Consider the following 13157-nt stretch of genomic DNA (forward strand, 5'->3'; position numbering starts at 1 on the left):
AGAGTAAAGGTCTCCTTGTGCTCAGCCATAACAGCAGGCAGTGAAGCAAAAACAACACAGAACAGCCAAGTTCCCCCAAATACAAAGGAAGTGTCATTTTTGGAGGTGTTACATGTGTAAACTTCCAGCATAAATGACAAAGCAGCTAATGCTCCTGTCTACTCCCCCATACATGGTTTAACAGTGGTGCTTCTAGTCAGATGAAGGCGGGGACAGAGGTGGGGGGCACTAGTACAAAGTTGTACTTCCTCTAGCGCTGTGGACAACACTGCAGCTTTCGCTTCACTTACACGGTATGTGTTGCACATTACAGGCTAAGAGGATTATTTTTTCAGTATATATATATAAAAAAAAAAAAAAAAACGTGCTGAAATGTCATTTAGAAGTACCCATTGCTGGGTACAATAATGTGTTGGGTTTCGGTATGTGCCTAGTTAAAATATCCATGATTTGCAGGCTAGAAGTGATGCTAAGCTTATTAAACCCTCTCACACCAATTATGTATTCTTGCAAGATGTTTTGGAGTCAAAGAAGCTTTATTTTTTCATTTTCATATCTGTATGTAAACCTTAAACATCTATAAATTTCTCCAGACAGACCATTTAGAGTCTTTCTAGACTATGTGATGTGCTGAGTTCTTGAGAACTGCCAAACATAAACTGTCTATTCTTGAAAACTGTCAAACTGAAAAATTCCTCAATCAAACAGATTCAGTAGTTTGTAGTCAGTGTCTTATTGCTTGCTAGTAAATCCATGTTGGACCATCTCTCTAGGCTTGTTTTCTCTGTTTAGGAACCACGGTGCTGTTTAACATGAACACGACTGTCCACAAGTATACCACACTCGTGCCAGGAACCACCATTCCGTTGAATGTGAGCACGGCTACCAACAACTATACCATACCAAGAACCATGATGCAGCCAAACATAACCACGCTCTCACCAGAGACTGCCCATGCCCTAATTACCATCTATGTGGTGGTGCTGGTGGCAGGCAGCGTGGGCTTGGCACTCATGATCAGAGTCCTGAAAGCCAACCTGCACTCGTGGACCACAATTGCCCTCCTGAACTTGATCTTTGCCCACCTCATCTTCCTGCTCACCGTGCCATTCCGCATCTACTACTACGCGACAGGTTTCTGGTACCTGACCATGTCCTTCTGCAAACTGGTCAGTGCCATGATCCACATTCACATGTACATCGTCTTTGTTATCTACGCCGTCATCCTCACTGTGCATTTCCTGCAATACTACAAGAAAATGGAGCAAATGGTATTTGACCGGATGCTCCATGCCATGGCGGCCAGTGCCGGGATGTGGTCCATCCTGATCATCGTTGTCCCCATCATCTTGAAGAATTATGGCAACACGAAGCAACAGGCTTATAGCTGCTTTGACTTTCATAATGAGCTCGAGAATCAATTCACGTTCGTGCTTAATGTGTTCTTGTCTGTTGGCATGGTCCTTGTGTCAATTGTCCTGAGCTATGTACTCGCAATCATTCTGCACTCGGTGGTCAGGAAGCATGGTCGGGCTTTTCGGGCCCACCAGGAGTTCTGGGCCCAGATGAAGCACGTCAGCCTTATGCTCATCATCCTCATTTGCCTGGTGCCCTATCAACTTTTCCGATTGTACTACCTCAGGAATGCTGAAAGGCTGAAGGAGCATAATGAGGTGTTTCTGGCCTTCACCACTCTTACGTGCTTCGACATGCTGCTCCTGTTCTCCGGGAAGGGAATATGTCAGAGGTGTGGGGTTTGATGACAGGAAATGGTCCTCTATGTAGTTGATCGCAGAGAGAACAGAGCAGCAGTCGAGGTTTTCTAGGAGGAGGGTGGTTTACAAACCGGCAAGATCACAGATCTACCCTGATTATGGCACAATCACTGGTTGTTTCTTAAGGTCTTTTTCTGAAGAGAAGAAAAACTTTTCATATTTCGGAATATTTTCATCCAGCAACTCAAAACAATACTTCTTAAAACTGAGAAGTAGCACACAATCATCGGTTTGTAGCTTACTTGCATAAGGATAACTGGCGACTACTAGTTTTCAATACCTATTAGCAACGTTACTGTTACCCTATAAAGTTGGGATTTGGCGCCATCTGCAGTATAGGAAAGAAATAACGAGAGAAGAATGGGGCACTCAAACATCTGTTTATTCCTTTTTTCTTGAGTGGACTATGGAGTAAAATAAAAGATCAAACTCTGAACTGTGGACAGTATACAACAGCCCGTAGCTATCTCTTTGCCAAACTATAGTGACATTAAATAAATTCTGCATTAGTAAGATTAAAGCAGCTAATCTGTGGCCTCTCTTCTAGCATATTTATCATTGTTTCTTTTCATTTCAAGCGAGTATAGCCAAAATTAAAGGTGAAAGAACAAGAGAATTCTTATTATTATTGATTTATGTGACTTTGCTGCGTGTAGCCACGAACGCACGATTCATTTCTTTTGCTGTTTTATTGGGCCTAGTTACTGTTTAACATCCCCACCCAACTTTCAGTTTGTTTAGTAAATCGATCTAATGAGGCTACCCTGACACCATCAAGGGTGTCGCTGAATTAAAGTCTTCTAAAACCGCCCCTTAATGTGGCCGTTCTAACAAGTGGGCAGCAATATGCAAACTTATTTTTAAAGTTTCTTTCTTGGTATTAGTAAGATATATTTCTGTTGGATCAATGCAAAATCGTTGCTGGACAGGAAAAAGGTAAGACCCGTTTTGCACAGCTGTCGCAGGATTTACATATGTACAGTGGAAATCGCTTTATCATCACGTCATTAGACCATAGGCTTTAGTAGACTTGTATTGTCCTTTCCTCTAACCCGCCTAAGAGAGTTGTATAGCATACGTTACCACCAGTCTAAATGGCGACCACATGTTGGCCTTTCTACACTAAACTTCATGACGGGAACAATGTCTATTTTTATTTATGGTTTATAACCTCACGCAGCGGTTTGAACCATTAGGCTACGCAACCTTAAATTGTTAAATTAACAAATGTATATATATATATTCTTTACTACGGGTCGACTCACCAGTCTCTGGTGACGATGAAGGTTAAGAATGGCAAATATATAGTCAGTAGAATATTAATTTGGGCTACTTTATAAAGAAGTATTTGTTTATTTTATTACTTCACTTCGGTTGCAATTTCTGCACAGGTTATTTTTACTATATTAGGCTAGTTCGCTTGCGCGCGCGCACGCATGCGTGATGCTACGTGTGTTTTGGCCTTAATATATTTTCCTGAGTATGCGCTGTTTTCTCTGAAAGATTTTCATGTGAATAGTGGCTTATAACAGGGAAAATTCCTACAATGTTACATGCTTTTTAAGCTATTGCGTCCTTTGTCTAAGGTTTCTATAACCTTCTTTGTATCTTTCTTTGTTTAATAATAGCGCTTATTTGCAGTTGATTGCAGATTACTGACAACAAGTTCATTAATCACAGTATGTGTGATTGTCAGGCGTGATGTTTGGTTAAAAATGTTGTGCTTGTTAGCTGGCTAACACAAGGAGCAAACATCTAGAAGTCCAGCAGTTTTTCTTTATACTTAACATTGTGGGCTTCTAATAAGACTATGAATAAGAGTTTACATAATATAAACACACTGTGTAAATTAATGTCAAATTGTTTTGTCAAGGAACGTCCTTTTTCAAAATTGAGGTGTATGTAAAATACATAATTTGTAACCCCCTTTGCTGTAGAGTAGTAAACTGAAAACAGTGGGTGTGACCTCAGATGTTGTTGGGTGAAGATTCAGGACACTTCCTCTTTTAAAGTGAAACGTTTAGTTCATTGTGGAGTTTGGTTAAAATGTAACTCCGTGCTGTTGAGAACCCGAAGGACTCCGTCCTGTTGAGAACTATGAAGTCTTTCAGAAACTATATATATATTTTTATTTTTGCATAACATAATTTTATACTTTACAGCCCTTTACACGGTCAATCTGGTATATGGAGAAGGCCCGTCTCTCCTCATTTGTTACATGGTTTTTTAAAATGGTTATAGTTAGTTATGACTCTATCAGTGGTTTTGAATAGGTCTGGCTGTAGGCTGATTTATATGTTAAAGAAGTACTAGCAATTTCTTATTTATAATTTTTAGTCTCTTATTAATACCCAACTACCTGTGTTAATGTTAGTATAAATAATGAAACATTAAAACATTTTATTTTAATGACCTATGTACATCATAAGAAACTGTATGAAATGCAGTTTATCAACTGTTTGAAATTATGAAAACTGTAAAATCTGTATCAACTGTGAGTTATTTCACCTAATGCTAATTTAATGAAACCAAAGGTGTTCAGAGATCTCCAAGGTACCTTTTAAAAATAAAACAGCCATAAACGTTTCCATGACTCAGTGTTTTGAGAGACTTTATTTGTATGACTCACTACAATAATAATGTTTATATTATGTGCCAAAAATGTAGCCCATATAAATGTTATAAATACATTGTGTACTGAAAATAAATAAAGATAGAAAAGCATTGGAAAGTGTACAGTGAAAAGAATAAAAATCCACACTTATAATCAGGCTTTTTAAGGCCACGTGAGACATGGCATGCCACAAATATGTATAGTGAAAAAGAACTGCTTTTACAAATAAAAGACTTCTGACTGACAGGAACAGAGGCTAAATTCCTTAACAATGACCATCAAAAAAGTAATATCTCTGAGCAGTCTCTCAGCTAACAGTCATTAAACCAAATCTGATTCTTTTGATAGGACCTCAATTTGAATACACTTTAGTCAGTTTAGGGGTGGGGGGTTTGGTGGTGCATAAACACACACAAAAAAAGCAAGCCAAACATTTTAGTGTACTCACACTGTACTATGTGTCCAACCATTCTTAAAAATGAACAAACTGTCAGGTGTATTAGCTCTGGTGTTTCAATTTAGATGCAGAAGAGCTGTGATCTCATTGGATTTTCACTTCATCCTCATTCAGTTGCAAAATATTTGACACTAAGAGTTAGGCCGCACTCAGAAATTAGGTTTATGCAAGTAAATCAAATCTCACCTTATTTTAAGGATTCCAGAAAATCTGATGTATGTTGTTGACAGTTATACTTTACTGCAGGTAACCAGTGCAGTGAAACACAAACACTGGTCTTAGGTAATCCCTGTGCAAACCTTATGCTGCATTCTACTGCTCTCTTTAATCTAATATGGCAGATGGTGGTGATTTTCTATAGATTAGAGTTGGAACCGCAACTCTCTGTAGGCCCAGTATAAGCTCTGACACGTCACTTGGGAGTAGTGTTATCTCCTTATCCTTCCGATAAGTTTTGGATAAGGAGGAGCAGATAAGTTCTGTGCAAGGAGGTGAGGAGTCTTTGACAAAGCTCCTCCCTTGTCTTAGCAGAAGACAAATCAGCATTCTGGAGAGATGGATGACCTCAGATAACTCAGCAATCTTGCCCATAGACACCATCCTGAGTTGGCCTCAACAGAAAACGCTAGGCAGGGATGAAGTTTCCCTCGACTCCTCTCTCCAAATCCTTGCTGGACATGGATGTAGCTAATTACTGTGAGGGCCTGGACCCTTCCTACAGCACCCTGGGCTTCGAGAATGCTGACGTGCTTTATGGCAGTGGTGAGTGACATGGCAGCCTGCCTGCTGCTCACATGCTGTGAAAGACTGATGTAACTGTTCTGTTCCATCTAACTGTTGGGACTATTTGTGCACGCTTGGAACTCTTCTTTAAAACAACTGAAAAAATAGATCATAGATAATATTAATATAGTAGATAATAGATCAAATATAAGTGACTGAAATCAGGTTAGAAATGACCAAATTGTTTGCTTGTGCTCATCTCAAGTCTAGAGATCTGAGGCATCATGGTTTGTTTGTCATCCATCTGAAATGATAGACCTCGGATTTGAAAAACTGAATCATAGTGTTCTCCAGATCATCGTGTTCTCCTTTGACCATTAGCCAAAAAAGTAAATGATTAGCCAATAACAATGGATGGGTTTTGACAGCTTAAAATTCAATAGAAGAGTAAACACACCTAATTTTGGTGTGTTAGTAGTTTTAAAAAATATATTTTAAATATGACATGTTCCTTTAAACTGTTGCGTAGTAAAAGCATTCAGCTTTGGAATGTTTGTTTTCTGTAATTCTGCTTGTAAGGGGATGGGCTAGTCACAGGTGGTTTAGGTTGTAGTCTGGTGCCCCAACTGATGGCCCAACTTGTGATTTATCCAAGCCACTTGTTCTTCATTAACCAGATGCTGGCTAAAAATTCAGTGATGACAAAGACTGGTAAGTTTACCTTTATAGTTTTGTCTTGGGGATCTACTTGCTGAGCTGGAGATAGAGTTCATAGAATAACCTGAATGGAAAACTATTTAAAGCTAAGGGCACACTCTAAAACACAAACAAGAGCTGTATCGTCTTCATACTGGATGTGTCATTATAGGAAAGTGTAGATAGATGCATCTAAGGTTATTGAATATCTGATTTTTTATAATACAGTTCAAGGGCTTGGAGCACTCGAGCTTTTACTCTGGCTTTCACAGTCACCTCTGCACTGTTTCGCTCATTATAGTACACTCGATTTCAGCTCAGTTTTGGGAAAATAATAATTTGCAAGTGTGTTTTCATGCAAATTTTTTTTCAATAGTGCAGTCATAACAACTTGACGACTTTTTTCCTTCTGAAGTTGTGCATATCAAGCATGTGCTGCAGTCTAATTATTAGCTCTCCAAAGTTGACGGGGGGGCGAAACTGCTTCTCAGGGTGGCGGGTGCACTGCGCCTTTGCATTCTGTTTTATTCTTAAATGTGGAGGGATCAGGTTAGGGCTGCACCGAACCAAAAGAGACTGCTTTCAGCTCACATTAAAATGAAGCTACAAGATGTCGATCTCCATTGAGCATATGCCCGTGAGATGAAATACAGAGGCTAAATCCTAATTAAGTCCTGCATTAGAGGGAGATTTCAATCACCCTTTCACATAAAAGACCCCAGTTCCCTGCCACCATCCTTTTGTTGAAATGTTATGATTTTAGATGCATAAAGGAATGATTGATTCCTCCCCTCTATGTATGTGAACAGAGGGGTGCCAATCTCTGTTTCACGTGAGGGTTGTCTCGGGCGAGTCCCCTTTGTTCACTTATGCAGAACTACTTCATTGAAATCTGCGACCTCCTCATTAACAGCACTGATTGGGAGACAGAGATGGGCCAGGTTGTGATGTGACATACATATTTCTTTGTGGGGGATGCACTAACCTCCTTGTTTTTCACGTTAACTCCTTCCTAACAGCGGCTCATTTAGGATACTTTGTCCAGCTCCTGGAAGCAGGGTGGACCCCCAGCTTTAACTTTCATCTTTGACTTTTTTGCACAGTGTCCTTGGGCTTTGTGTAATAATAGTAGGCCAGAAACTGGGTCCTCGGTTGTGAAGTAACAAATGTTCTCATTCTCAGAAAACCGACTAACTGTTTCACCGTTTCACCTCTGCTGCATGACCACCTAGGCGCACGCAGATCCGCACAATCGCAGCTCTGAAGCGAGCGAGTGTCTCTGGGGGCAGTGCTGCTGTGTATGATTGTGGCAGGTTTGGAAACTGTTGCCCCTCTCGCTGTGTGGCCTTACAGAAAGCATGCCGACGGAGTCAAGCATCGGGCAGGGGGATAACGGCATGAGCGCCAACTGTGCCATCTGTGGGGACAAGGCCACAGGCAAGCACTATGGTGCATCCAGCTGTGATGGCTGCAAAGGCTTTTTTCGCCGAAGCATCAGGAAGAGCCATGTCTACTCCTGCAGGTATGCTACAACCCCACGCTGTCCCCTGCAGTCTGAACACATCGCATGCTTGCGCCAAGGGCCCTAAGGGCCATCTTGTACCCAAGTAGTAGAAATGAATGAGATCAGACACAAGCAGGGGCACGAGTATGCCTGCAGCTTCATTCCTGAAAGCTGGTATCGATTAGATGTTGGTAATGCTTGAGACCTGTGCTCTCTGACCCATTCCAACAGGTTCAATCGGCAGTGTGTTGTCGACAAAGACAAGAGGAATCAGTGTCGCTTCTGCAGGCTTCACAAATGCTTCCGAGCAGGAATGAAGAAAGAAGGTAGATACCCTTCTCATGTAACTCAAAAAGATAAATAAAGAAATGAAGAAAGAAACAAAGGAATGATAAGGAAGAGGAAAACTTTGGAGAGTTGAACACTTAACAGTGAAATGGGGGACGCCATAAAAACTAGCCCTGATTACACAAGGAATGTGAGGTTTATTGGACATATAACCTTGGCTTTGGCTTTTTTATGATGAGTGATCATGTGCTCTGTAGCTCACTTTCCGTGCGTACATGTTATTCAGGGCAGTTATTGGTTAAAGTTTTACCTTACTCCACGTCTTGTTCAGACAGGTTTTTCTTTGCTTTAAAAGTAAAAGTATAGATGCCAGTTAGGTTATGAAGATATATTATCCTGCGCTGTTAAATTCCCTCTCAAATATTTCTTTTTAATTTTTCTCAAATTCTAAAATATGTTAATTTCTTTTACTTCAAAATAATTATTAGTAACCCTGAAGCACCTTTTAGGAACTCATTGACTAAATGTGAGCTTTCAGTAATTAGGTTTACCCGATAACATAATGAAGAGTAATGTCATTTCATTTTATCACGGCAATTATCAGTTGAGAACAGGCTACTGAAAGACTTCACTTTATGAGCCTCGGAGGTCGATGGGAAGTTTCAGATACGCCGCTGTTTTAGGTAATCAGTAATCACTCCGTGCTGGTATTAGCACTCTAATCAGCCAGCTGTTTGTGTGTTTTTCAGCTGTGCAGAATGAGCGGGATCGTATCAGCTCAAGGAGAAGCATGCAAGACTCACATGACCTTCCACCTATCACTGTACTGGCACAGGCGGAATCACTGTCACAACAGGTTGGGTACTGAGCTCATGCCTGCATATGCACATGCACACAGACCTCAAATGTGTAAAAACTTAATACGCTATCTCTACTAGCATATTTTCAAGTAGAAATTATGTAATAATTAAAACCACACTATTTACATTTATACGGTGTATGGTTTATACACCTGGTGACATTTCCCAGAGATTTGAATTGTCCACTTTGGCAACCAAAGTCACAGGCTGACACAGAAGTATCATTAGAATGACTCTAAAGATCATTCCTTCCTTCAGGTATGTCCAGTTAATGATGATAAGACATGGTGGCTCTAATCTCTAATTAGTCTCTGCTTAAGCATCAGTTAATGTCATCAGCATTTCCAAACATCTGCATAACTACTTACGCAAGTTCACTCCGGAGACGGGGGGCAGAGGAAGGCGTTGGACACATGCCAACTCTGTCTCTTTCCTCTAGATCGCCGTCAGCAGTCCAACGGGCTCTGCCGATGTCTCAGAGAAGAAATCAGCTTCCATCGGGGACGTGTGTGAGTCTATGAAGCAACAGCTGCTCGTTCTGGTAGAGTGGGCTAAATACATCCCGGCCTTCGGCGAATTGCCTCTTGACGACCAGGTAATGGCTGCTCGAAAGCCAAACTGCCCGCGCTAATTGGGAAGGCACTCGGGTTAAATTGCGAAGGCCCTTTCACTTCAGCTCAATATTTGCTGTTCACATGACTGACTCAGTTCAGGCGTTCAACCATTCAGTCTGCTCTTCGGTCCCCGTTTTGTGCCGTATTTCTGATCTCCTCTGCCACACGCACCGCTATCGTATTGATTGAGTATGCTTATTGTAGGCAGCCGATGCTTTTTAAATGAGCTAAATGTCCAAAGCAGTTCTCTCCCTGTTCCGCTCTTGCAGGTCGGTTTATTACGTGCGCACGCAGGGGAGCATCTTCTGCTTGGAGTGGCCAAGAGGTCAATGCCATACAAAGACATCCTGCTTCTCGGTAACTATTGATCAAAAACATGTCATTTACATCAGCTCTTTAGGACACAAGCACACACAGAAATGTCACAATCACAAATAAGGCCAAATGCCCATTTTCCTTTGTAGGTAATGGCTGTGTTATTCACCGAAATTGCCCTGAGGTGGAGATCTGCCGAGTGGCTAACCGTGTCCTCGACGAATTAGTCTCACCTTTTCAAGACATCCAAATCGATGACAATGAATACGCAGCTTTGAAAGCCATTGTTTTCTTTGATCCCGGTATGTATGTATTTAAATAAATCAATAAAAAATAGTGCTGCATTTTTTTTTTACATTCATGTTTGCAAACGCCGTCCCGTGAAGTGGTCAGCGTTAGTGATCACTTGTCCGGCTTGACTCCGGGTCCGGTTCTGAAACTTCAGATGCCAAAAGCCTGAGGGACCCATCAAAGATAAAGGGCATGAGATACCAGGTGCAGGTGAGCTTGGAGGACTACATTAACGACCGCCAGTATGACTCTCGTGGACGCTTCGGCGAGCTCCTCCTCCTGCTGCCCACCCTACAGAGCATCACCTGGCAGATGGTTGAGCAACTGCAGTTCATCAAACTCTTTGGCCTAGCTAAGATTGACAACCTCCTGCAGGAGATGCTCCTAGGAGGTGAGATTGGAGTGGGCAACTGGCGGGACTGATTTTAGAGTTTTAGACAAAAGAAATGGATTGCGGCACTGGTGGCCTTTCCATAGTGACATGAGGGCAGAATGATTTAAATTTTTGGATATTGAAATTGTGATTTGGAAGAATGCGGTTTCCAGATTAGATGTGTTACAGTTGAAGTACACATTATTAACAATGCTGTCACAACTCTGAACAAAATTATTTTAATGCTTTTCAAAGATTTTTTTTTCTTTCTTTATAACAGTAATTGTAATCATTCTGTAATATTTTGGTCTAAAATAAAAGAGAAGTAGCAGCTGCATGATTTTGATGTATTCTTTTCACTTATAGACAATAATGACTTAAATAGTAACTTAATTCATAATTCTGGTCAGAAAAAACACATTTTCCTCAGATAATTCAGTCATATCTATACTTTATACTCATACATCTATACTTTTCTTCTATCACAATACAGGTGAATAGATTTAATCAACTATGTTATATTCATCTTTGGACATACAGTCCACACAGGAAGGGGAGTAACCCTTAATTTAGGATTTGTAAATCCTAATAAATACCTGCATCTACATCTATATATTGATCGCCTCACAGGTCTGACAACAGAACAGCCTCACTTGAATCACCATGGTCACCCCCAGCTGACCCAGGATCCAGTCACAGGGCAGACCCTGGTCATCAGCTCTCTCTCTGGCCCTGGACAGCCACAACAAATAGGTGAGATCTTTGGTTTTTGTCATATGACTTCTAATTGCTTTTGTTAATGCAGCAGTCAGTAATTATTGTTGTGGCCAATGCATTTTCTTTAACTAGATGAACTGTAGTAAATTACTTTATGACTATACAACCCATAAAGCTTATATCTTTTTTCCCCCCTTCTGTTCCAGCTTCTCCGGACACACCAATTCCATCTCCTCCACAGGGTCAGGGGCAGGACGTCTACAAGTCCCCATCGAGTCCCACACTGTTAATGCCAGCCCAGCCTGTCTCCGGCAGACCCTCTCCTGAGCCTCCTCTCTGAGGCCTAAAACCTGCAGCCAGCGCAGTGGCCAACTTGACAGAGCTCTGACTTTTTAAATGTGTAAATGGCATGAGATAAAAACAAAACAACAACAAAAAATTGCCTATCCAGTTTGTACTTAAGATTAATAAATATATTATTAGGAATTGTATAGACATTGAAGTCAATTGATATAGAAGGTATCAGATATCAGATAATCTGAAAATACATTTTATCACCAGACTGGGGTCAAATAAGAGTTTCACACATTCCATGAACTCGCAAATACTTTTGTTTTGATGTATTTGGAAATAGCCCTTATTTGTATCATGTAATTACCATGCAGATTGCTGTACATTTGACTTTATCATTAAGCTTGTCATGTATAGTTATGCATTGTGTGGTGGTGTGTGCCAGTTCTCTGCAGTCTTGGGTTATTGAAAGACCTTTTTGTTCTTTCTGACGCTGGACTCCTAGTACCTTTTACACTAAAGGACTGCTAAAGTGGGCCTGATGGGCAGAGAGGTTCTATTGATTGTGTTTGGCATAGCACAGCAACAAAGACAATGTAATCTAACCATTAATCACGGCAACTTATCAAGTCACAACCACACTGATTAGTGGAGGAAAGGGAATTGTCAAACACATGCTGGTGGAAAAAAAAGATCAAAACAAAACATTTTGACTAAGAACAGTCTAATCGATTAGCATTTGTAGCAGATGGTTTTCCACTGTCTCTCTGTCAGTGGCTGTGACCAAGCTTTAAATCGGTGTGAATCTTTGCCTATTTTGGATGCTCAGTGTTTCAGCCAATCCATCTCAATATACCTAAAATACACTGTAGCACAAACATAACCCTATTATGTCTGACCCCGCTCTGATCATTGCACAAACAGATATTTGAAATCTTTCCTTTCACAACCCTGCCACTGTACTGAATATATGTAAACATGATCAGGGGGGCTACAATTATTTAAAGCAACAAAATGACTTGCTAGTCTATCTGTTGGAGAGTAAATATAATAGTGAAGGTCAACAGATGGCTTTCATTTCTTTTAACTAAGATTACGCTGAAACATACAATGAAAATACTTTGAAAAAAAAAAAAACGTATTTCTAATGATATTTAAATAAACGGATCATTTAACTGTCCCATTTACTTTGTGGCATATTTATCATGCGCTTTAAGCTTTACAGGAATTCTTATATTTAAGTAAAAGCAAGGAAATCTAAATGAACAAAATTAATTGGGTATAAACTGTAACCTACTGGGGAGTATCTTATAGGCTACGCACACGCGGCATCTCCTGAGGAGCCCGCGAGAATTGACTAATTTGCCAACTGAGGTGATAGTTTATTTGACAGTAACAATTATGGTCATTTGGACCTAGACATATTTTAGTTTAGATTAATCTGTGGTAATTCTAGTGAACAGCGTCGTAAATTACCCAATTATTATTATTATTTTTTTTACAGAAAATTCAAGGGTTTATTTAATGTTACCACAACAGAATCGAGGTTAACAGAACAACAGGTCTCATTCACCTGAATTAAATACAGCTGATAGCTATGTTCAGACAGTGTGGACAAGACCTGTAGTGTTTATTGGTA

At 40.4% G+C, this 13157-nt stretch overlaps 2 protein-coding genes across 4 annotated transcripts; both read left to right on the forward strand.

The window, feature by feature from the left end:
- Window positions 1-234: 234 nt before the first annotated feature.
- LOC113573906 (probable G-protein coupled receptor 141) lies at window positions 235-2391 on the forward strand. Its single transcript, XM_027004473.2, has 2 exons — window positions 235-293; window positions 793-2391. The coding sequence occupies exon 2, from the start codon at window positions 813-815 to the stop codon at window positions 1758-1760; it is 948 nt and encodes a 315-aa protein (XP_026860274.2). The 5' UTR covers window positions 235-293; window positions 793-812; the 3' UTR covers window positions 1761-2391.
- An 82-nt stretch (window positions 2392-2473) lies between these two features.
- hnf4g (hepatocyte nuclear factor 4, gamma) lies at window positions 2474-12688 on the forward strand. Of its 3 annotated transcripts, none has more exons than XM_027004472.2 (10): window positions 2474-2711; window positions 7619-7787; window positions 8001-8095; window positions 8807-8913; window positions 9357-9512; window positions 9801-9888; window positions 9996-10148; window positions 10292-10528; window positions 11141-11263; window positions 11434-12688. In XM_027004472.2, the coding sequence occupies exons 2-10, from the start codon at window positions 7624-7626 to the stop codon at window positions 11565-11567; spliced, it is 1257 nt and encodes a 418-aa protein (XP_026860273.1). In that variant the 5' UTR covers window positions 2474-2711; window positions 7619-7623; the 3' UTR covers window positions 11568-12688. The 3 variants fall into 3 exon arrangements, with proteins under 3 accessions (XP_026860273.1, XP_026860270.1, XP_026860271.1); XM_027004469.2 differs by lacking the exon at window positions 2474-2711 and adding an exon at window positions 5417-5608; XM_027004470.2 differs by lacking the exon at window positions 2474-2711 and adding an exon at window positions 6227-6280.
- Window positions 12689-13157: the final 469 nt, after the last annotated feature.

The sequence above is a fragment of the Electrophorus electricus genome, chromosome 5, assembly GCF_013358815.1.
Source record: "Electrophorus electricus isolate fEleEle1 chromosome 5, fEleEle1.pri, whole genome shotgun sequence".
Lineage (NCBI taxonomy): Eukaryota > Metazoa > Chordata > Actinopteri > Gymnotiformes > Gymnotidae > Electrophorus > Electrophorus electricus.